The sequence below is a fragment of the Tamandua tetradactyla genome, chromosome 7 (assembly GCF_023851605.1).
Source record: "Tamandua tetradactyla isolate mTamTet1 chromosome 7, mTamTet1.pri, whole genome shotgun sequence".
Classification (NCBI taxonomy): domain Eukaryota; kingdom Metazoa; phylum Chordata; class Mammalia; order Pilosa; family Myrmecophagidae; genus Tamandua; species Tamandua tetradactyla.
This window is the reverse complement of record NC_135333.1, coordinates 92,784,182-92,807,987: the sequence shown is the minus strand read 5'-3', so window position 1 is coordinate 92,807,987 and position 23,806 is coordinate 92,784,182. Positions and strand designations below refer to the sequence as shown.

General features: G+C 37.4%; 2 protein-coding genes across 5 annotated transcripts in view; both read left to right on the top strand.

Moving 5' to 3' along the window:
* Nucleotides 1–13,487, top strand: part of TMTC1 (transmembrane O-mannosyltransferase targeting cadherins 1) — a 284,735-nt gene extending 271,248 nt beyond the window's left edge. For 3 of the 4 annotated variants that reach the window (XM_077170429.1, XM_077170433.1, XM_077170432.1), the window contains 4 exons: nt 226–363; nt 583–705; nt 3,111–3,188; nt 7,653–13,486. In XM_077170429.1, coding sequence (XP_077026544.1) covers nt 226–363; nt 583–705; nt 3,111–3,188; nt 7,653–7,793 — 480 coding nt within the window. In that variant the 3' untranslated portion in view covers nt 7,794–13,486. Of the gene's footprint in view, nt 1–225; nt 364–582; nt 706–3,110; nt 3,189–7,652 lie in introns of all 4 variants that reach the window. The other variant, XM_077170430.1, reaches the window with a different exon arrangement.
* A 1,394-nt stretch (nt 13,488–14,881) lies between these two features.
* The window catches only part of OVCH1 (ovochymase 1), a 72,613-nt gene continuing 63,688 nt past the window's right edge, over nt 14,882–23,806 (top strand). Inside the window, 7 exon segments of the mRNA XM_077168226.1 lie at nt 14,882–14,946; nt 15,948–16,134; nt 18,228–18,400; nt 21,202–21,293; nt 21,947–22,098; nt 23,537–23,608; nt 23,610–23,720. Of these exon segments, the coding sequence (XP_077024341.1) occupies nt 14,882–14,946; nt 15,948–16,134; nt 18,228–18,400; nt 21,202–21,293; nt 21,947–22,098; nt 23,537–23,608; nt 23,610–23,720 (852 nt within the window).

Here is a 23,806-nt window from a genome sequence, read left to right as displayed (position 1 = left end):
GGTGTTCCTGCCATTTACACCCAAATCCACATGCATGCCTAAATAAACAAACAACAGTCAAAACCCATAAACTGTGAAAATTCAGCCCTCTCTGTGTGTCACTAAATAGTTGCTGAACCTTTTTATCAGGAGTGTTTTCTGAATGCTTCTATTCAGTGATGCATGATTTGATAAGGTAATAAATAACAAAGAGTCTTCTAAACCAAGGTCCGTGTGGTTTTACAGGCTCAAGTTTTGGCGGTGATGGGTCAGACAAAAGAAGCCGAAAAGATGACCAATCACATTGTGTTGGAGGAGACTGGATGCCTTGAATGCTATCGCCTTTTGTCAGCAATCTACAGCAAGCAGGAGCAACATGACAAGGTAGAGACTCCACGTTTACAGTTGTTTGGATTCACAGGTGGACTATGACATGTGCCTGAGTGAGAAAGTCAGGGAAAATCCCCCATTCTCACCCCACTGCACTATTTGACACAACATGCCAACTAATACAGAGAAACAAAAAAATGCAAGTTTTATCTTTTGAGTTATTTTTTCCTTGTCAGTCTGCTTTTATTCTGTCTTAATTTCCAATCTCTACAGGCACTTGATGCTATAGACAAGGCCCTCCAGCTGAAACCAAAGGACCCTAGAGTCATATCGGAACTTTTTTTCACAAAAGGAAACCAACTAAGAGAGCAGAACCTTCTTGACAAAGCTTTTGAGGTATTAACTCAATTAAATTATGTTATTAAGTTCATAGACTAAAATTAGTACTCTGAAAATCTTTAATAAAGCATATGCAGTAAAATCAATTGATATACTTGTGGGGTATATTTTCTGATAAATTGACAAAATGTTTTAAGTTTATTTTTTTTTTAATTGAACCTCTGGTTTTTTAATTATTCAAAGTCCTGCAATACCTCTCTATTATTTTCTGAATTATCACCTTTAATTTGACATTTGAAGCATTCCACATTTTGGCCTCAAATAAGCTTTTCTCCCCACCCCCATCCTCCACCACTCTTTCCTTTTGCTTCCTCCATTCTTCTCTCTCTGTTTGCCTGCAAGAATCCTCTATTCCTGCTGGTCCAGTGCCTAAATAGCTTTGGGCATTTCCACGTGTCATTAAAATAATATCCCCATCCTGAGTGGATTCTCACTTATCCACCAAGACACAGCCTGTGTTTCTTCTCCCTTGGGAAGCCTTTCCTGACTTTCCCAGTGACCTTGTTTCTTCTGAACTCTTAAAGCACTGTCTCTGCCCATCATTTGGAAATGCCATATATTACATGGTACTGTTACATCTGTTTTTCTCTCTCTTGTCCTTCTTTTTATTTATGCATGTGTGTGTGTATGTGTCTATATCTTATCTCTCCAATTAAATTGGACTTCCCTTGAAGAGAGGTACTGCTTCCTTCTGTGTTCCACATCTAGAGTCTTGCATCTTAAGAGATTTTTCATATGCTGAGCCTTAGAATAAAATTTAGAGAGTCTGAAATGAAGAAGACATTTACAAATATAAATAGAAATGATACAGAAATATCAGACTCTATCCTTGTATCTGATGAAGGCTTGACTTGAGATTAATGAAGTCATAAGATTATACAAATTATATTAGGAACAAAAAAGAAATCCAAATGATATGATTGCATGTGAAAATAGACTAGTGAGCGGCTTTTAAAATACAAGTAAAGATATTTGGAAAAATTAATTTGTGTGTGAATCCTTAAAACCACAGTGGAGACATATCTGAGGCAGAAATTATGGATTTTTCTTTACCTGGTAAACATTTTCAATACCGGCTTTCTTAAGTTATTATTTATAATTAACATCATAATTTCATTATGAATATTTATAGTATATCTATATCTGCACCTTATATACTGTATTGAAAAGTATTTTCCAGTGCTTGACCCATGGATCAAATAATCATTATATAGGGGCTAGATTTATGATGAGTAGGAATAGGCTCCTGGGCTAATCATAGCTAAAACATGTTAGCACTACTATGTATGATTCACAACAATCATAAGGGAAGTGTGGTCGTTGTCACCATATTAGTTGAGTAAACTGAGACACAGAGGTCATGTGACTTTCTCAAAGTCACACAGGGGGTAAGAGATGAAGACAAGATTTAAATCCTTGCTCTTCACTATTACACTACACTCTATATCTGCAGATATAAATTAATCTCAAGAGATACAGCTGACAAATACATTTTAGCAGCTTCTCAAGAGTATAGCTTTCATTTCTCCAAAAACTGAAGTAGAAGATGGATAGATAGACCTGATTCACTTTACTTAATGGCTCTGTTCAATTGGATTCTTGCTAACATAGCAGGAAACTTCAAAATATATGCAGAGCTACTCAGCTTTGTCATTGAAGGCAATGCTCTTAGTCTTTGGCTTTATTTATGATGAACCCTCTTAAAATCAAGACTCCATGGTGAGCACACTTTTGATGTAAAACAATATACAAAATATTAAAAATACACCTCACAGATATTACATTTAATGGGATACATGTGATTTAGACAAAAGAAAATACTTAAGGAAATTACAAAGAAATAAAATACAAAAGGAATACTAAATGACTCTCTTCAGACATTTGAAAACCCTTATTATGGCAGAAGGAAAAGGACGATTTTTAATTATTTAAACTGTCTCCCAGTGAAATAGATGTCATTAAAGAAATAATGAACATCCTGTCACTGCAAGTATTTAAACATAGTCTGATATTGTACAACGTGGATAGTAACTAGGGTTAAGCTGCTTAGGAAGCTTTTCTAAAATTCTATGATTATAAAAGATATTTCTTATAAACTCCACTATAATGAAAAGGCCAAAAAAACAAGGGTTTTGCAGGTTAAAGCCTGAAGGTGTCTTCAGTCTCTTTAAGCCCAAAAGTTAGCTCTGGAGGAAAATTACACATTTCAGTTCCCACTGCTTTTGAATCATAAAGTTTGAAAGATGTTAGCAATAAATAGGGTCACATGTAAACTAGTAGTGCTAATTTCATTGTATTAACCATTTAAATGTTTGCATATGAAGAAAATGGCTTTGCCCAATCCTGTAGGGTTAAAGATGTGTTCTCGTTTCCTAACCTGAAGATATTTCTTGTTTATTTAGAGCTATAAAGCAGCTGTGGAACTAAATCCAGATCAAGCGCAGGCCTGGATGAACATGGGTGGAATTCAGCACATCAAAGTAGGAGAAATGATTTACTTCCATATGGACTAGGTTTCACCGTTGGGTTTTCTCTTTCTGTCTTTCTTTTCTCTTTAAGGTTTGAGAAGCTATTATTAATTTCCTCTGGATTATTTGAATACCAAAAGCACAGATGTTTAAAAATCAAGTTAGCATGCTTTATATTTTGTATTACCTAGATATTGAATATCAGAATTACTTTGTTTTAAAAATAAATCTCTATAAATTAAATAAATAATTATAAATTATTATTAATAATTTTGTAATTTAACAATTTACAGAGATTTAAATAAACCTCTATACATTAAATTCCATGATTTCCCTAATAAAAAAAAACTATCTGTTATTAAGAGAAGTACCATCAGACAGTAGATAACAACTGTTTTTGTGTGCTAAAGTCCTATTAGAGAATATTGCAGCTTGCTTTCCTGGCATCTTGACTCATTGTCAAGGCTAAAGTATTTCCTTAACTATGATTTTTCTTTTTCTTACATCTATTGTATCTTTTATTCCCTAACCTTTTACTGAAAAACAGACTCATGTTTTTTTTGTTTTTGTTTGTTTGTTTTATCTCCCAAAACAAAGCTACCTTTGTGTGAATCTTCCTGCCAAGAAGAATTAAAAATGATCCCTGGGCAGACTATTGTCTATAATTATTGAAATCAAAGATTTACTATCATTCATTCATTCATCCATTTATTGGAAAAGTGTTTATGAAGAGCATCCTATGTGCCAGTTACTGTTCTTGACAGTAGGAACAGAGCAGTAAATAGACAAAAATTCATGCCCACATGGAACTAATATTCTAGTAGGGGGTGGCAAACAATAAATAAATTAATGTACATACATACATAAATAAAACATAAAATATGCACTATATCAGATAGAATTAAGTGCTGTGGAGAAAAGAAGAGAAATAAGATAGGGAATGCCAGGGGCTAAGGGTCTGATTTTTCATTAGGTAAGGCTTTAGTTAAAAATGATATTTGATTACAGACCTGAAGGGAGCAAGCCTGTGTCAAAATAGGGAGGAAAACATGTGCAAAAGTCCTGAGGTGGTAACATGCTTGGTGTGCTGGAAGAATAGTGAGGAAGCTGTGAGGCTAAGACAGAGCAAGGAAGAGGAAATGGTTGACGATGAGGTCAGAGAAGTCATAGGAGCCAGATCATAGGGCCCTAAAGGGGATTATGGGGACTTTGGCTTTTGTGCCAAATGAACTGGGATCCTTACAGGGCTTTGAATAGAGAAATATCATGGTCTGACAGATTTTTAAAGGGCCACTCTGGTTTAGCTAACCTATTTTCAGGCTTCCTCTCTCTCTCTCTCCCCCATTCTCTGTACTGATAAAATAGGTATGTTGTGATAAGAATGTAATAAAGCCTAATAGGGTTTGTTATTATGTAGAAACTGGTCATTCTCACAACAAAACCAAAAGGTAACCCATAGCTATGTAGATAAGAGAGGATGAGACTGTGACTGAGAGTCTTGATTTGATAGAGGCTTATGGATGGCAAATCAAAGCATACCATTTATCAGAGCCCAAAAATCCAAACTCTCATTTTCATGCTATTCTAGGCTTCTAGCAATATTTAGTTGGGAAACATAGATCGAATTTAATTTACAGTAGTAAAGTAATAATTTAAAATATTATAAAGAGTATGTCAAAAATTACATTTTCAAATAATATGCTCAATATATTTTCAAATGTAGTGCATCTGCATTTCAAGCAGTGGGTTCAATTGTTAAATATAAAAATTAACAATATTGGGGGGACACTACAATATGGACCAAAATTATTGAACTTTTTCAGATTAACAGGTGAAGCCATTGCTTTAAATTTAGACTTATTTCCCCTGAAATGTACCTAGAGATTGAAGAAAGATGTATTGAGTAGATTATGTATAATTAACATACTGATTAAAAATATGTTTACCCTGTGTTTTTCATCTTTGCAGACATCCATCACATATTAGGTTGAACTGTACAAAGTGGCCATATTTATATTTTGAAAATGGTCTAATATTAGTGAATTCATAAGATTTGCTCTAATATAAATATATAGATCAGGCATGTGGGTTTGATGTGGTCATTCTGTTTGAATATTAGGATGCAGAATTAGAATTATAAAGCTTTAAAGAACAACCATTACCTTTATGTGTCTTTTTCGTTGCCAGGTAGTTGTGTAGCAGTCACTGAGATCCGTTCCTGGGCCTCACCCCTCCCCCAAACCTGGGTGACGCTTAGGAAGGACTGAGGGCTGTGGTAAGGCTGAGGGTTGTGAGGAAGTGACCAGAGATGGGGAAGGAGGAGCAAGCATCAGGTTTGGTTGTCTCTTGCTCATATGATTTGGTGATAAAAGCCAGTACTTTTTTAAAGCTTGATATATGATAAATGGGTAGATCACAAAATCTACAATACTAGCGTTATAAAGAAAGAGTAGCATCAGCCAGACCAAATCTTTATGCTGTCTTTGCAATGCCGCCTTATAATAGAATAGCACTGTCCAAGAGAACTGTTTGTGATGATGGAAATGTTCTGCGTCTATGCTGTCCAATACAGTAGACACTAGCCATATGTGGCTACTAAGCCCTTGAAATGTGGCTAGTGCAACTAAGGAACTGAGTTCTTAATTAAGGTTTTTTTTTCTTAAGTTTTATTAACTTAGATTTATATAACTAATATGCAGTTCTAGAAATTGGATAATTCAAATTTCCCACCTATCATATAGTAAATTGTGGATATTGAATTAAAGTATGTAACTTTAAAAAAGAAGGCTTTCAATTTAATCAAGAAAAGATCAATTTGTGGGGGGCAGGGGAGAAAATGAACTTCATGACCAGGTTGAAGGAAAGGACAGAGAAGCCTGGTAAGAAGACAAAGAGGATGCCAGGGCATCAGGAAAATCCATACATTAAATTTAGGGAAGCCTCTTGGAAGACCAATTTGAAATTCAGCTGCAGGAAAAAACACATTGTGAGGGCACTCTAACAACCACAGATGTGTAGCTGTCTGCATGTGTGTGCTGAGTTGAATAAAATATCAGAAGACACTTGGAAGACAAATGCTTGTCTTGAAAAAAAAGTTCTAATTGAATGTGGGAAATCCTAGTTCTCACTTGCTCAGAATTCTGTTTAGCCCCTTACCAGAGTCAGTGCTCAGAATCTTAAACATTGAGAGAAAAAGGAAACTTTAACATATTCATTTGGACACATGCCAGAGTCTGAAGATTCCCAATGAATACATCTTTGCTTTGTCATCTCCACTCTCCTTTTCATCTATAGATCAAGGGAATGCTCTAAGCAATAGACAATTTTTGCACAGAGCCTGAATAGTCATTTACTACTAATGGCATCACATTGAGTGCTCACTATGTACCAGCCACTGTCTAAGCTCTTTGTCCATATTAACTCATTTGAAATATAGTTAAGCATTCAATAAATATTAGTTGCTAGTTGCTACACAGTACTTTCAGTCCAAGACATACTACTTTACATTGAGATTGAAATTTAGGGAATAACCATTCTTCAACCACATGGAGCTGTAACTGAGAAAGAAGTACAGCAAATTAATATTTTTGGAATGAAGAGAACTTTACTCTTCATTCTGAAATTTGGCAAGACACAGATTGGAAATAGGGTAAGCCAAATAAAGGTAGCCAGAAGGGGCTGGAAAAAGTTAATCGATGTGACTGATTAGTCAGGAACCATCTGGGACAAGGTCCACACACATGGTTGCCAGTTAGGGAAGCTTTAAACAAAACAGATGGGAGCCAACAGAGGGTGGGGGTTGGTGTGTTTAGCAGGTCAGGACTACCTTCCCTCCTGTGTTGAGTGTCCAGCAAGTGTTAAGAGCATCCACACTCCTTGGGTATTGAGTAAATTTGACACTATCACTCTCAATTCTTTCCATTTTAAAAAATCTTGCATTTTCATTAAATCCTCTATTAGGTAAAAATTGCTCTTAAGTGTGTTTTTTCTTAAGTTGAAGATTAGAATAACTCCTATTACTAAATAGGTATAATTGATACCTAAACTGATTCATCATTAATCTTGCAGTTTCAAAAAAAAAAAAAAAAACCTCTGTTTCTTTCTCCCTCAATAATTTGGCTCTCTAGCCACAATCCCATCTGATGTGAAGCAACAGTGAGAACACTATAAAACACTGAGGACACCATGAAATGAAAGCCTCATACCTTGCATTAGTAGAATTGAAAATCTGTTTTTGTGACATTTAACTTTATTGTATACCTTGTATCTTTCGCATTTTCCAGCTGGTCTGGTACTTAAAACAAATGGAATCTCTAAAAGCACCAGTGGAAAAGGATAAAATTACACATGCAGGCAGGGTTTCCTTATGAGACATTCATTTTATGCTGAGTAGGGTGTCTGTTTCTTAGACTCCCCATCTCTGACAGAGCATTCTGACAGATGAGAATATAATTGTTCTCTTCTTTCCCCCCACAGGGAAACTATGTGTCTGCAAGAGCTTATTATGAGAGAGCCTTACAGCTGGTTCCAGACAGCAAATTGCTGAAGGAAAACTTTGCCAAATTGGATCGCCTAGAAAAACGATTACAAGAAGTTAGAGAGAAGGATCATACATAGCTGCATTTTGACCCAGTCTTGCAGGACAATGTTGGTGCCTCAAGAAGAGGAAAAAGTGTCGGAAGCTTTTGCTTTCACATCAGCCGGGATGCGACCAGTGAAGCTGTCCTCTCATTTAAATTCAAGGTGGCACGTGTTAGGACACCTGCTGATAACCTTGGGCTGAGAGACTTGCATTTCCACCAAAGAAGACAAAAAGAGCAAGCAAGGGCAAGGAAGTCTGAGAGGGAAGGAAAACAACAACTATGTATTTTATACATTTGTATTTTGTTTAGCTCCGTATTTCCCTTCATATATTTCTGTTTGTGCGACCTGGAGATCTAATTCCATCTTTTAGCTTTGTCTTTTATGTCCCAGAAATATAGAATCTGGAAATGGTATGAAGGTAGAGCATCTACTCTTTATAGGATGAGGTATTTCAAAGAGCGTACATTTTTTGGGGAATTTGGGGGAATTCTACCAAAAGGTGGCTCATTCAATTCTCTAACCCCAGAAATGAATGCTTTTATAGAATCTTCTGGGATATATAGGGGAAATGGCTATTTTTAAGTAAGCTTTATCTAATATCACCTGAAGGATATTACTTGAGCCCCATTGAGAAATAAATTTCTCTCTGATGCAGGTTTTTCCCAGTGCCTAATATCTCAGAAGGGAAGAGCTTCTGGAATTGTGTATGGATATTCTTGCTCCTAGGGAAAAAAATCAAGGAAATTGGTACCCCTAATTCTTTGTGGAAATGTTTAAAATTTTTAAAATTTCATTACAAGTATTACTTAGAGTACTGATTCTGCTCTAAGATTTCAAAAGTGCTTTCAAAATCATAAATGTTCCCACTCCAAATATATTGCTATTTTGGTGGGGGAAAAATAGTATATTCTACATGAAAAAACATTAAAGATATTAACAGAGAGAAATATTCTACTTTATTATCTTAATGTTCAGACATCATGAGATTTATTATTTTTTTGAAAAATATATTTAGCCATGGAAGGATCTTTACAATATATCACAGATATCTTCATAGACTCTAATTAGATGGAAAGAAATAGAGGTCTATTTATTTGTCTCCCTAGGCTTAATGAGATTTCTGTCCTTGGAACATGAGTGATTGAAACCCAGAGTTCTTGGTTCTGTATTTTTAATTTTGGGGATTTCATGGAAAAGGCTCAAAAAAACCTGGAGAAATAAAATCTAAATTCATATTAAATATATATATTTATATTAAAAGATGGGGAAGGCAAAGTTAAATTTACAATTTGGACATTTATTTTTTAGTGTTATTTATTTCTTAACTTATAGAATATTTAATGTATATATATCTATATACACATACAGACATTTTTTGTACATAGTTTTTAATACCAGCCTTCAAAACTAATCAAATAAAAAATCTAAAACTAAATCACAAAGTTGCTAAGTTTTAACAGCCCCTCAAAAAACTAGGATTGATTTTTCACCAGGAAGGTTAAAGACCAACCTTCTGTGTTTTGGTGATAATATATTTTGGAAGTAAAGAAACTGGAACCCTGATGTTAATTTGGTCATCATCATAAGAAAATTAATCACTCCGGACAGTCTGTTCATGGGCTGGGGCAGGCATCATGCAGATGGGACATCCTGAAGGCCTGCACCTTTCACAAGCTCAGGACAGGGTAAAAAGTACTCTGCTGCTTTTCAATCCAGTGGCAGGAAACACTGCCCCCAAATGTTCTTTTAGTTTTGTCAAGGTAAGTCTAAGCAAAAGGAAGAAAAACTTCTTTGAGAGGGGATGGTGGAGGGAATATTTTAAATTACAAGGGATAACAGAATTTGAATTAGCATGCATGTTTGTGTGCAGCAATAATTCAATAACATACATGTTACCACTGTGACCTGTTTCTAATAGTCTTTTAATGGGATATGTCATAAATTTATGTAAAATTTTTTTTTAAATATTTTCTTCTCCCCAAAATTACTCTATTGTAGTCCTAAGGTTTTACTGGAGAATATTCACCCTGCCTCCAAATTGAAAACCATGAAGCCATAATTAAAAGCTGTATCTAGGACTTTATCACAGTACAGTAATCTGTAACTGAAACTCTAATTTAAAAAGCTAATGAGAAAGACTGAGCCCCAAATTTTGAAAAGCAATTATGCCTTACTTGATTTTCTATTAAAGGTGTGAGAGTATACATGCTGGAATAATTGAAATAGCAATTATAGTCTAAATGTTTCTAAGGGAAAAGGGTCACAAGGCCTTTAGGAGACCTTCTCTGCCTTCTTTGGGTGTCTCCTCACCTCCCTCCTCCCCTCTCTCTTTCCCTTTCTCCTTCTCTCCCTCTCTCTCCCATTTTGTCTGCAGACAAATGGCATCTCTTGGAACATTAAAAGTGAGCATTGTTTGTTGGATCAGACTTTTTGCCCTTGGGTTAATACGTTCACTCAGATGTGGCCAATGAAATAGTTTTTACCATTGAAACAGTGCCTATTGGAAAATAATTCACATTATTTTTAAAAAGTGTTAAATACATTTTGTAACTATTTTTATTTGACCCTTATGACATGAAATACCACATGACCCTCATCTTTATCAAAATAAAGAGTATCCAGGCTAATTACATAGATACATCCAGTTTGCCCCTCATGAAAGCATGATCAGCATGAGGGTGGAACCAGCCTTTGTGAGATGGAGGGCAGAGCCAGCGGCCGGGGCATGCAATCCATGCCGTCCCACTGGGCCCTGTACTCAGAAGCACTCACCCTTGGCACATCATGAAATTCTTAATAATTTTTCAACAAAAGGTCCTGCAATTACACTTTGCAGCAAATCCAAAGTTACACAGCTACTCCTGGGGAGGAGGGAAGGTGACTGAGGACAGACGAGTTGCTTTGGTCTGGCTGCGTATTGAGACAGTGATCAGTTTCATTTGTGACTGAGTTGCTCTGAGCAGCTTTTGCTATTTTTCCCAGCTACATTTGGAGTTCTTCATGTACATATCCACCCCCATCCCTGACCGTGCTCCTTCTGCTGGTCTGTCTAGCCTGTCCTTCCAACCTACTTAGAACCACTTCTTCAAAATCCTTTATAAGTGGCAGTCCTTTGACACGTCCCTTGACAAATAAGCCATGAGAATGGCTTTAGAAGCTTATTTTAACCTTAAAAACTACTCATTTAGTATATTTAATAGATGAAATTATGAATGTTGCATAGCTTTTCTTATCGGTGCCCCCAAACTAAGACCCCCCCCCCCCCGCAAGACGTAAATAAAGAAAGTACTCAGCAGCTGTTTTGGAATTTTAAAAATTATCCAGATCTTTTCAACCTTGTAATGATATTCAGAAAACGTGGTTCAGTGATGTAAAAAGGCAGATGAAACCAAAGATTCAACTACTTTGGAGGAAAGGAAATTTTATTTTATGGAATCCTGAGATATATTCCCTCAAGTTTGTTGATTGTGAAGCCTAACTCAAAACAAAGAGGATGGTCAGCTCTATAATTCCAAATCCCTACAGTACTTCCCAGCCCTTAATTTGCAATTTGCTTAAATTCATAGCATGTGGTATATAGTAGGTAGGGTTTTTTCAGTGGTTGTGCAAATGTATCTCTGAGAAAATCCAAACCTTTATATACAAAACCATCTTATAAATACTATAATTTGAGGTAGCATAAAAAGAATATGTGTGATTTTTTTTTTTTGCAATCTCTATTAAATATTCCAGATACCCCTGATTGAGGAGCTACATTCTGCTGAGACTTGGGATCTGTTCCCTCGCCCACAGTAGCTCTCAACCCTGACTGCACTGCAGAGTCACTTGAGGGGTCTTTAAGAAACCCCTGATGCCCTGGTTCCCACGTGATTCTAATACAGCCTAGAGCTCCACCGTGCGACTGACAATTTTAAAGGGAGTGTATGACTTTTACAAAAGAGAGGCTTATAATCTTTCATAATTCTTAGTTTTAAATCTAGACTAAAATGAGCCAAAGAATTCTAAAGGATCACTTATGGCACAAGTGGTTATTTGAGGCTATCATTCTAAGATTGACAAGTAGTTTTGTACTTGTGACAATTGAACTACAATTTGGCTTTAAAGTTTCAGAATTTTTGGTTCTCAGTGAAGCAGAATTGTCTTGCCATTTGCATGAACCAGTTAAGGGGCCGGTATACAAAATTCATATTTTTATGACTCATTGAAGATGCTCTTGGCACAGAGTTTATTCCTAGATCTGTATGTCTCTCTATATGTATACACACATACCAGCTTTTGATATTTAATTGTACTGGTTAGAATCTGTTTAAAACCAATAAAAATCTTTTGCTTTGATTTGTGGTGGATGTGCCACAGGATAATAAATCTTCAGGATATTAATAACAATCAAAGCAAACGTAATCATAGGTATTTTATGTTTTAATTTTTTCCGGATTTCCGAATTACATTTACTTTGAGTTGACTGCCTGTTGGTATCTCCCAAATATAGTAAAATTTAACTATGTCAGTGTCATCTTTGACATTTTATTAAAAGTGTATATTCCTGTCAAATCTTTCAATTAAGCTCTAGTTGAGTAGTAGAAAAGTTTACAATTCCAAAAGATAAATATTATAACTTGTTATGACTATTCTTGAAGGTTTTACTGCAAAAGAAAAATATGTTGACTAACTCTCCCAAAAACAACCACTTCCCTCATTATTTTCATTTTTAGTAGTCATGTCACTGAGAAAAGATAAAATAACAGCAATCAAAAACATAGTTTAAGTAAAATAAAATGACACAACAGAATTGATAATATATTCATAGCTATCAATTGCTTTATACTAAAATGTTCCATTTTAATATCAAACTGGAAAGAGGGGTCTATGTCCAGAAATCCAGGAGTTTCTATTCTCAATATGTACATAGTATATATTATATCACATTTGGTAGTTTCCAATGTGAATAATATCCTTTGGGGGTTGTCTTGCTGGTCCATAGAGGGGAGCACTAGTCCAAGAATCAGGAAATTTGGGATCTAGTACTGTTTTTGCCACCCAGAAGCCACCTCACCATGGGCGGGTACCAAATGGCTCAGTCATGTTTATCACCCAATGTCAGCCTTATGATCCCATCAAGCACTTGCATTTGCAAAGTTTACTCTTGAACCTGGATTGAAAGTATTCAGTATCTGAGGAGATAACTGATAAATGTTGCCTTCAGTTTAACGATTCTTAAGGTAATTACCAAACCAAAACACATATGCCAACATCCTAAAAGTGATTGAGTTGCCCAAGTGCTTCAACATGTCTAAGGTAATTACTCATAGTTTGCAATCTGTGCACTTAAAACTTCTTACATTTTTTTTTTCTTTTCTGGGGAAAAAAGATAAAGACCTTCCTCCTAAGAAATTAAAATATCTGGTGAAACTATGCTTTGCTTTTGTAACGTGGAAATCATTTGACTTGCTGTTACTCACACACATTCACCCTCAATGGGAACTGACTTGCATCAGGTTCTTTGTTCATAGTGCTTTTATTTCCTATTTTGATCTGTTATATATAAATGTACATTTTGTTACTTTCGTTGTGCCAGTTAGAAATACATCTCCCATAAAGAATTTCTCCCATTAAGTCTGATAATGTACACTTTGCCTAGGTCTTTCCAAAATAAAGTTTATGTAAATGTCTATTTTATATAAAATATGATCAAAATAATTATGTCTCGTTTCAATCTCTTAGGTACTCTTTGTTTAGGATCCATTGATATCTGTCACCAGTTTATGTCTGCTTTAAAAATGCAGAAAATCATCTTCCTTCCTTCTCTCATTCATTGACTCATTTCATTACATGGCATTGCATTGTTCTTCTGTGTGCTTCCTGCCTACACTTTTCCCATCCTTCACAATTTCAGAACATACCCACTCCAGATCTCCTCCCCTCATCTTGTTTACTAGGTGCCATCACCTCTTCATGGAGTAAATAAAAGGCAGAAAAAAAAGGGACTGCCTCAATCTCCCATACTCTGTCTACAAACTTGCCTACACCCAGTTCTGTCCTTTCCTCTCTCCTATTGCCAAATGGAAGAAGAGGGCTCTATGCTCTGAATTCTTGCCTCTTATAGATCACTCCATCTCAAATACACTTTTTCTTCTTTAAACTCCTTTTGTTGGCTCGTGTCAATTTGCTTCCATCTTAAAACATGTACAGAAGTAACCAACATCAAAATCATTTGAAAAAAAAATCCTTCATTTATTCTTTTTTCCTCTTTAGCTGCTACTACATCTCTTTCTGTCCTACAGAGCCAACCCTTTTGAATGAATTGCCTTCTCTTTCTCTCTACCCCCATCCCTCATATTCTCTCTGTATCACAGTGATATCTGGCCCTGTAACAAACATGCAATTGAAACGGCGGTTTCTGAGGTCACCAATAATCCTCTTAGTGCTAAATCCTAGTCATTGCAAGACTTTGGTGAGGGTTCTAGAGTTTAGAGCAGTGGTTTAGCTAGGGGTGGGAAAACTTTATTTTTTTTACACAAAACATCATTTGCCCATTATTTGCTCATCTCTCATGGATCAGACTTATAACACCCAATTTTATACCATTCCATAGAGTTGGGGCTTCCTTCAAGACTCTTGGAAGACCTCCAACAGCAGATTGCGATTGTCTTGCATTAATGAAGATTTGTCCAAATTAGAGGCAGATTCCCCATATATCAAAGTCCAATCTGGGGTAGTCAGGCACTGCCCCTCTCTGACATCATTTCCTTTTGTAAAGTTATTTAAAAAAAAAAAAAGCATACTTCCATTTGAATGCCCCAACCTTAGCACACACTCAACATATACATATACCATCATCTAAACCATCTAAGCCTAATGACCTACCTACACTGTATGTAAGCAATTCTTAATGAGTGGATGTTTTATTTTTATTTAATGGGGAAGCATTATTTCATTAGGCATGTAAGGGGCCAATCCTCTATATAGAAGGACAAGGGCTCAGTTGAAGCTTCATAGTCAGAACTCTAGAAACAAAGGAAGCTGAGCTGTAACAGGAAATAAGACAGTGCAATCTGTCCTATTTCCTGGTCTTAGTGCCCAAGACCACCTAGACTCCTAGATCTGAGACAAAGAACCCACACATGTTGCTGCAGGTGCTTCATGTGCAGAAGACTGCAAGGGGACAGGCTGTGAGCTCCTCAGCAAGGTTAGCCTCTGTGTGACCAGGAACTTCAACATTGTGGATCCATCTGTTCTTGCACGGCACATGTTCATTACTTTTCCTTCTCCCTTTTCATTTAGTAAAGACTTTTCGGTGATTTGAACCTAACCTCTTGGTAAGAAGAAAGGGGAATTTGGCCCATTGGGCATCAGAGCTTTCTTTGGAGTATAGTGTACCCCTGGGGCCAGCTTGATGATTGAAACAATAATCCTTGCAAAATTCAGGGAGCAGAGTGGTGAGGGTCACTGGTGAGGCAGCCAACCATAACTGGGGTCTTTCTGGACGGGACTCAGCCAGGAGAGTCATTGGTTTAGTTTCACAGAAGCATTGTTTCCGTTACCAAGTGCCCTCCAGTGTACCCTACACACCCACGCTCGAAAACCAGGAGTCATTTATATATAGTCAATTTCACCTTGACCCATTTTTTAAGCAAATGCTAGACTATTCAAATGCTGCCTTTTTCCCCTCTCCACCTCCCCAATCTTCAGACTACTTTACCACAGAGTAATGTTTAAAGAAAAATTCTGGCAATCTGAGAAGATTCTGATAGAAATTTCTAAGATAACCAATAAATTAATGTTAATAATCTTATATGATAGATGGAATGTAGATGTCTAGAATCCTATAGCTTTGGCACACCCACTGAAGCTGATGACATTACTGCCATCCAGAAAAGTAAGGGCAGGGTAAACCTGATCTTTCATATCTTCACTATTGAAAATCCTTGAATGTCAAGGGCCTCAACAAGCTTCTTAGAAGAAAATTACTTCATAAAAAGGTTACTTTATAAAATTTCTTAGAAGGTTATTTCTCAGAAGTTTACAGCTAAAAAAAGGCAAACTTGCTATGTTAAGCTTTATTCTTGAATCTTCCTTCTTTCAAAAATTTGCCTGCCTGTATCTCATATGGATGATCAGTTTCACTGACGCTTAGCTAGGCCAGGACTCCCAGCCACTCATCACTTTGCTCCCCTGATTTGTCCGTAGGGTCCTCCGCACAGGTGTGTGCGACCCTCCAACCATCGGGGACACCTCGTGCCTGGCCCGGGTACTACACAACTCCTGGCGTCCAGAGAGCCGCAGCGGCTCGGGAGCCATCCTGAAGAGGGAAACCTGTGGGCCCAGGCGCTGCGGCAGGTGCGCCCCATCAGCGCCAAAGGGACGAAAGAGCGCGGTGGGTGGGTGGCTCGCGGCGGACTGGAGGAAATGCTTGCCTGGTGGAGCTCTCTCTCCAGCTTGTATAGTTAGCGCAGACCCGAATCAAGAAAACAAAGCCGAAGTCCCGTGGTGGAGGCCATGAGGTCCCTGGCGGGCCCTGGTTTAACTGGTCGCCATCGGCCTGCTCCAGGGCCTAGGTGAGCCCAGGGCCTAGGTGAGCCCAGACCCCTGGCGGCCGAGGCTGCAGAGGGAGAGCCCTCGGGAGGGATGGGCTCGCTATCCCTTAGGCCGGGATGTCCCCCTGTCGTAGAACCTTGTCCAAGCTCGCTTGGAAGAAAGGGCGAGGGACAGTACAACAAGCCCAGATACTCACGAAGAGCTTGGGCCACATTTTGTGTATGTGTGTGAATTTCTGTGGATTCTGGAGTTCTACTTTTCAGGTATAGTTCCTAGCCCTGCGAGTGCTGTGGGGGCTTCCTCCAAGGAAAACAACCACATCGAACTACCTAAAAGCCAAATGTCTCTTTTCCAGTAGTCTCGCATGTTCCTCAGTATTTTTAATGCAACCTAATTTATAGCATGTGCATCCTTACAGAGTAAGCCCATTTCGGTTACCTCAGGGTTCCTTTCTGGCCCCGTGTCTTCTCCTTATGGCAGCTCCAACTGGAAAGAGACAAGAAAGTCTGTGAGCAAGTTCTGTTCAAGGCAGGGCTGACTGTGGGATGTGGCTCTCCTGGGATATGATGCAGCTGAGTGTTGCCTCCAGTAATATCAGAACATCTGTGCCGGAGGCCAGGCAAATCTGAGTGTGAAATCTCTAAAGTGAGCTATAAATAGGGCTAGATGTACACAAGTGTTCTTGTACACAGAACTGAAGTATGGAGTCCGTGCTGTTGATTTTAAAAGCGAGGAGACTGTCTTGGCATCGGGATTTTTCTCTAGAATTCTTAGTTTGAGAAATTAGACAGTTGGTGGACATCCGTGGCAGGTCAGTGTAACAAAGGCTTTGGTTTCTTCATGATAAAATATTGAAATATTTTTTTTCAGATATCAAGACTGCAGGTTAACATGTCATTTAGCTCTTGACCTCTATCTCCCCACTAGAAAGTTTACTTTGTGGTAAATAGCTTAGTAAACCGTTTATAGCAGCATTTTAAGAATGTTGTATAGTATTAGCAGAGTTGACTTCTAATGTTTCTGGAGGAAAAACTATCTATGGAGTGATAAGTTCATCTCTTTCTTCTTGGGCAGGTCTCCCAAAAATTCGCTGGGCACCATTTCTGTGGAGGAAGCTTGATTCAAGATGATTTGGTGGTTACAATAGCACATTGCCTCCACAAGTGAGATGTGGACTGCTATTCCTTATCAAATCTTGACTTGTGGCTATGGGACTGGGAGATTGGAAGCTGTATATATCTTTCAAGCATTGACTCTCACGCCCTTCCTTTAATTTTGCCACCTGGCCCTCCCACCCACTGACCTCCCTCACCTCAGCAAGAGACTTGTCTGCCCTAGATTTCTCCCACTTTCAGCTCTGCTTTACAGAGATCCCAAAGTTTCAGACATTATCTATCTGTGATTTCAGATATCTGTGAGGTAGAGGTGGGGGCTAATATTCTAATAGAGTGTTTATATCAAATGTTAAATGGATGCACTTAAATTTTAATAATCTGAGCTTGTCATTAGGAGAGGGAAAATATTGTGAAAGGAGCAGATACTTGGCTAGATTAAAAGAGGGTACTAATAAGAGAAAAAGAGAGCCAGTTCTAGGAAACAACCTTTTTGTTAAAAAAAAAAAATGGTATAGCATGTATAGACTATGCACAAAAGAAGAAAAGGCGGCTGCAATTAAATATAATATGTGGAAAGAAAGTGATTATAGTTGAATGAGGAATTCACAGAATGTAAACGCTTCTCAGACAGAAACGATAGCATTTTGTAAACCCAAAAAACATTGGCAATTGATGGGAATCAATGAGAAGGAATCAACTTCTTTTCAGATTTGGAATAGCCTAAATGTATGCTTTTCACTTAATTATGTGAAACCGAGACAGTCTTTCTGGAGGAAACAACTACTTATTGAAACATTTTCCTTTTAATTTTAGGTAGCAAATTAAGAATTTGATTGTGACTGCTGGGGAATACAACCTCTTTCAGAAAGATGAGCAAAAACAGAATATTCCTGTCTCAAAAATCATTATCCATCCTGAATACAACAGCCTGGGATACATGAATTCTGATATTGCCTTATTCTATCTAAAACACAAAGTCAAGTTTGGAAAGTAGGGAGCATTGCAGGATCAAATATGCAATGGAGAAAAACTGTTTTACTAATTCTGAACCAGGCAAATTTAATTTCTGTGTATATATCCAGTAATATTAGAATAGCTAAGCTTTGTCAATTTTTAAAATATTTTTGTTCAGTATATAACCTCTAAAATAATGGCCATTGACCTATGAGTCCCCTCCACAAATTAATAATCCTTACTTTATCAGTCAGAATTTTAGGACTGGTTTCTTGACTGGACTGTATTTGAGACCATCTACTGGTATTGAACTCTAACCAAGAAGTTTGGGACATTTGGAAATGTTCTAAGAGACTTCTCTGTCACTATTAAAGACTAAGTATTTATTGCTCTCAGCATATAATTTAAGCCTCCTAGATAAAATATTAAAAATATGCTTTATGAAATGCAAGCAAGGAAGTGTTCAGAGGCCAAAAGTAGCACAAGAGCAAAATCCAGAGGAGGTCACTGCCCTTGGCGTATCTAATTGCTCTTTAAAAATCTGGAGCTTAGTCTAACCATGCAAGGGGCCTGAATGGGGATGGGAATGGAGTGCAGGAGAGTCTAATTGGAGACCCCATGTAGCCAGGGACTTCCTCACGGGTGATGCTTCAAGAGATAGAATGAAACAGGGGAGTGGGAAATTTCCACATAAAGTGAGGGAATAAGGGGGAAGGTACCTGTTTGAACCTTGGCTCTGGATGGACGGTTCTCAGAAAAATCTGTAATCATGAGCCAACTCTCATCCAAATTTGAGACTGGAATTCAAGTTACTTGTGTGGTCCAGAAACTCCAAGCCAAGACTTTAGAGTGGTTCCAGGTGAGTAATCAGGTTTCTGGCAAAGGCAAAAGTAAATTCTCTTTGAAGAAATGAACCCTTAATCACAGCTTCACTGTATTCCCCTGGAGTTTTAATGATGGTGAGCATACAAATCAGAGACATGCAGATGAATTTGTTACCAAAGCAAGTCAGAAACAATAACCGGAATCTGACCTTGAAGACTACATGTGTTAAAATAATGAGCTATAAAATAAGAATCTTGTTAAGTTTAAAGAAAAAGAACCATAAACGACTAAGGAACAAGAAAATATTAAATGAAGAGGAAGTCTTGAAAAGGAGCCAATAAAGTAGGAAGTTATGAAAATACAATTGGCAGTTTTATTAAAATTAATAAAAGAATTAGGTAGACTATTAGATCAAATGTAGAGAATTAGATGATCTGAAATGACGCAGAATGCAGGAAGAGACGAAGAGAGTAAGAGACATAAAGATAATGAACTGAAAGTAAAACATGCAGTTGGAGCTGTAGAAAAAATATAGAATATGGGGGGGGGGGTCATTATTGAAAAGAAAGTAGCTGAGAGTTGTTCATAATTAATGAAGCGCAAACATTCAGATTTTAGAAGCCCCGTAACTCAAAACTATGATATTAAAAATAATCTTATACCTTGACTTGTGCTGAAACCATGGAATGCTAACAGCAAAGAGTGCATCTTAAAAGCATCCAGAGGAAAAAGATAGACTACTTACGCATGGCACCTTAACAGAAATGACAGTTAGCCTGGATACTGACTTCTCTAGAGCAACAATTATACTCAGAAGACAGTAAAATAATACCCTTAAAATACTTTAGAGACTTTATACAAAGTAGAATTGTCTATCAAAAGAAATACTGCCCCATTTTCCAATTCCCCCTTATAGAAAAATTCTTTGATGGACCAAAAATGCTAGTAGGTCCATTTCTTAAGTCTCACAATGAGATATAGTAGGTCTGAGAAAGCCCAATTCAGACTTTCACCTCCAGCACTCCACCAAATCTTCCCTTGCTACAATCGCCAATGACCTTCATGTTGACAAATTCAAAGACAAATTCTCAATCCACACCTTATATGATAGAGGTTTTAATACAGTTGCTCATTCTCTTTTCCTGGAAATATTTTTTTTCACTTGAATTCTAGGACCACCTCGCTTTTCTTCCTCCCCTTCTCCATCTTTCCTTAGTCTTCTTCGATCCTTCCTCGTCTCATCGCCCTTTTTCTGTTGGACTCAGCCCTGGTCTGAGCCCTGGATGCAGCCCTGGACCTCTTCTTTGCCGTCTGTGCTCATTTCCCTAATGATCTCATCCAAGCTTAAGTCTTTAAAACCACATAAATGAAGACTACGCCAAACGTTATGTATCTAGCCCAAGTTTCTTTAATACTTACTCTTCTGGGGTTAATGGGAGCCACATAGCAATCTGCTCATTGAGACTTTCCGTGACCACCATATTTAAAATTAAGTCTCCAACACCATCCTCTCAATCCCCTCCCCATGGTTCTCGTCCATCTCAACCCCCTCTGATTTTTTCAAAGCGCTCAACAGACTAAGTAATTTATAATATTTATTATTTGTACTCCTGCACCCACGTGTGAGATCAACCAGGATGTATTCTTCTTGTTAATTTTCTGAGGCCTGGAAAAGAGGGCTTGTTATATTTTAGTGTCCAATACCATTGAATGAAAGACTGTCCTTTAAGAACAAGGACATAACTAAAATGCTAGTGGTTAGTGGGATCATAGTGGTGGGTAGAACAATGGATTGTTTTTTACCTTGTTCTACTTTTTCTGGATTTTTCTTCATTTCTATAACTATGGAATAGTTTTATATAAGAAGGGGAAATGTTTTAAATATGTCAATATTACATTTAGGAAGAAAGTATAGAAGCCATGAAATCAGCAGGATGCCACTGCTCCAAAGATTTTCCACATCGCTTGTTTATCTATGGATCTCAAGACTTTTTGTTGCTTTCTTCAGGAGCTATGATTCAACCAATCTGTCTTCCCCATGAAGAGGATAAATTTCAAGCAAGGGTTCTCTGCATGGCCAGTGGATAGGGCAAGATATCAGAGAGTAAGAGGCACCAGAAGAATATAATACTATTTCTTCCAGTTCCAGTTGATTTTCACTAGAAGCAGGGAAATTTTTGTTGACCAAAAGAAATCCATTTAACCTGTTCCCCCTCCTGCCCCACCTCAAATGCTGACCTAGTGAAAATGCCTGGCCGTCTTCACCACAGTAAAGTCTTAACTTTCCTCAAAGCTATTCACAGCACCCTTGCTGCTGTCATTTTTGTTAGGTGTGTGAGATAAAGGAAACTGGAGGCAACTACACTAGATTAGGATTAATACAGTAAAAGGATAATCAGGAAATATTAATGGGAGTAGCAACAGTTTAGCCTATATTGTTTTAATATTGTGATATTTAAAACAAATAATTTACCACTTATTGGTTTATTGACTAAACATTTCCTCTTGGGGAGACTTTCAAATATTTATATATATATATGCAAAGAAGCCACAGTTGCACAATTGCCTTTTATCTTAATCTGCAAAACCTATTTTTATTAAAGTTCTTTATCACATATCTGATTTTAAGAAAGAGTATAATTCACTCATAAAAAAATGACCTTATACATTTTGTTTAAAAATGTGCTTGAAATACTTTTAAGCTTGTAGACTTATTAACTTGTTTCAGTGGGCACAATTGTTGACTACTCCCTGTAGCATCAGAATAGTCAATTGTCCTACAAAAAGCAGAACTTCCCATCCTGGATGACAGAACATGTAACATGCTTCTCGAGAGCACGAAACTTCCTCCCATGCAAAGGACCATCCAGTGTGCTGGTTTTCCTGATGGGGGAAAGGATGCTTGGCAGGTACCAGAGCATAAACTGGCACAGTTACTCAGTAACAGGAGGGTAATCCTGCTTCTGCCTTTTCCAGTGAGCTTATTGTGGGGAGCTACTGCTTAAAAATTAGTTTCCTCCCTTATCTTTCCTCTGCCTTCTACTAAAAAATATTTGACCTGTGCTGAGAAAATTCTTCCCCATCCCTATGTTTATTACTCAAACTCCTGCACCTCATTTTTTGAAGATGGTGGGGGGTGGGGGTTTTGACTTGGCCAGTTGAAATGTACTCAGGCTATATGACTACTTTAGCAAGATAATTAGGTACAGCTATGAATTATTTTCATTGCAAATTTTATTAACCGTGTGTGTGTGACTTGTAGTACAGAATACAAGGTTTGCACTAAGATTGACCAAAGATTGCATAATTTTAGTAACTATTGGGTGAGAAATGTTATGAATGACCATACCTCCCAAAGCGAATACAACTTTACTAAGGAAACCAGTCTTTACAGATACATGGAGAAAGAGAGAGAAAGGAAAGGAGGTCAGTTTGTGAAAGATAAATTTAAAACCTTAGAGAATGTAATTTACTTGAAAAGCCTATTTTTCTTTTTTAATAAGGTGGAGCAGGAGGGAGCTGTGTTCTTTGCAAGCAAGCAGGTTGAAACTGCTGAGGCAAGTTCCCAGAAATTATCCTTTAGGAAAATTGAATTTTTTTCTAGTTGTTGACAAGACAAATAGGAAGAGTTTGGGAAGGAGAAGAAATTTAGAACTGTGTCACTTTCTAAATTGGACCACATATAGGCTAAGGGTACTTTATCCCATCTATATTCGTTAAGGAAATCATTTTTTGAGGAAGGTTTGACTTCACACAAAATTGTCTGAAATGTGTTCTCAAAGCAAATTATTCTGAAAGGTTATTAGAGAGAGGATCCTCATAAAATCATGGGTTCGTTACCTACCAGCATGAAAAGCAATGTGATGCTTTGCATATACTCCTTGGGATAAAGTTAGGCTGTTTAGGCTTTCTGTTTCAAAACCTTGAGCTCCTCTGCAACCTCGGGGGCCCTGTTCACTGAGGCCCATTGTCAGTAATGCAAGAGACAAGCTAACATGACGCCATACATCCATACCCCTCTTCTGCTTCCATTGATTTTTGGAGTGTTCACAGTCAGTCCAGATATAAGATAGAGGAGCAAAAAGTAAGAAGATAGGAATTTATGTGTTACCCTGCAAGACTGCAAGAAGTAGCTGGAAGGTGATTATAGCTGGGTGCAAACACAATGTGCTGAAACTGATGATGAGGGCACAACAAAATGGATAAACAAAATGTTGATGGGCAATGACAAATGGATTATATACCTCTACCTTTTCTCTTTTTGAGATGAGTACTGGTATTTGTGGAACTGATAAAATATGTTAATCTGTGAGACTTTTCAAATTTTCTATCCTTGTACCATGAAAGGGGGACTCTGGAGGACTACTTGTTTGTAGAAGAGACAGTGGAATGTGGACCTGTGCTGGGATAACTGACTGGGGAGATTATTTATGTTGGAGGTTGGGCTCTTTTAAGAAATAACCATCAAAGAGCATCACCTGGCATTTTTTCCCAGGTGTTTGAGTCAATGGATTTTATCATACAGAACATGGTCACAGATGGATATAATTTCTGAATTCTTTTCTCATTTCATTCCAAATAGAACACTGATCATGATTATTTCAAAGGTAGTTATTC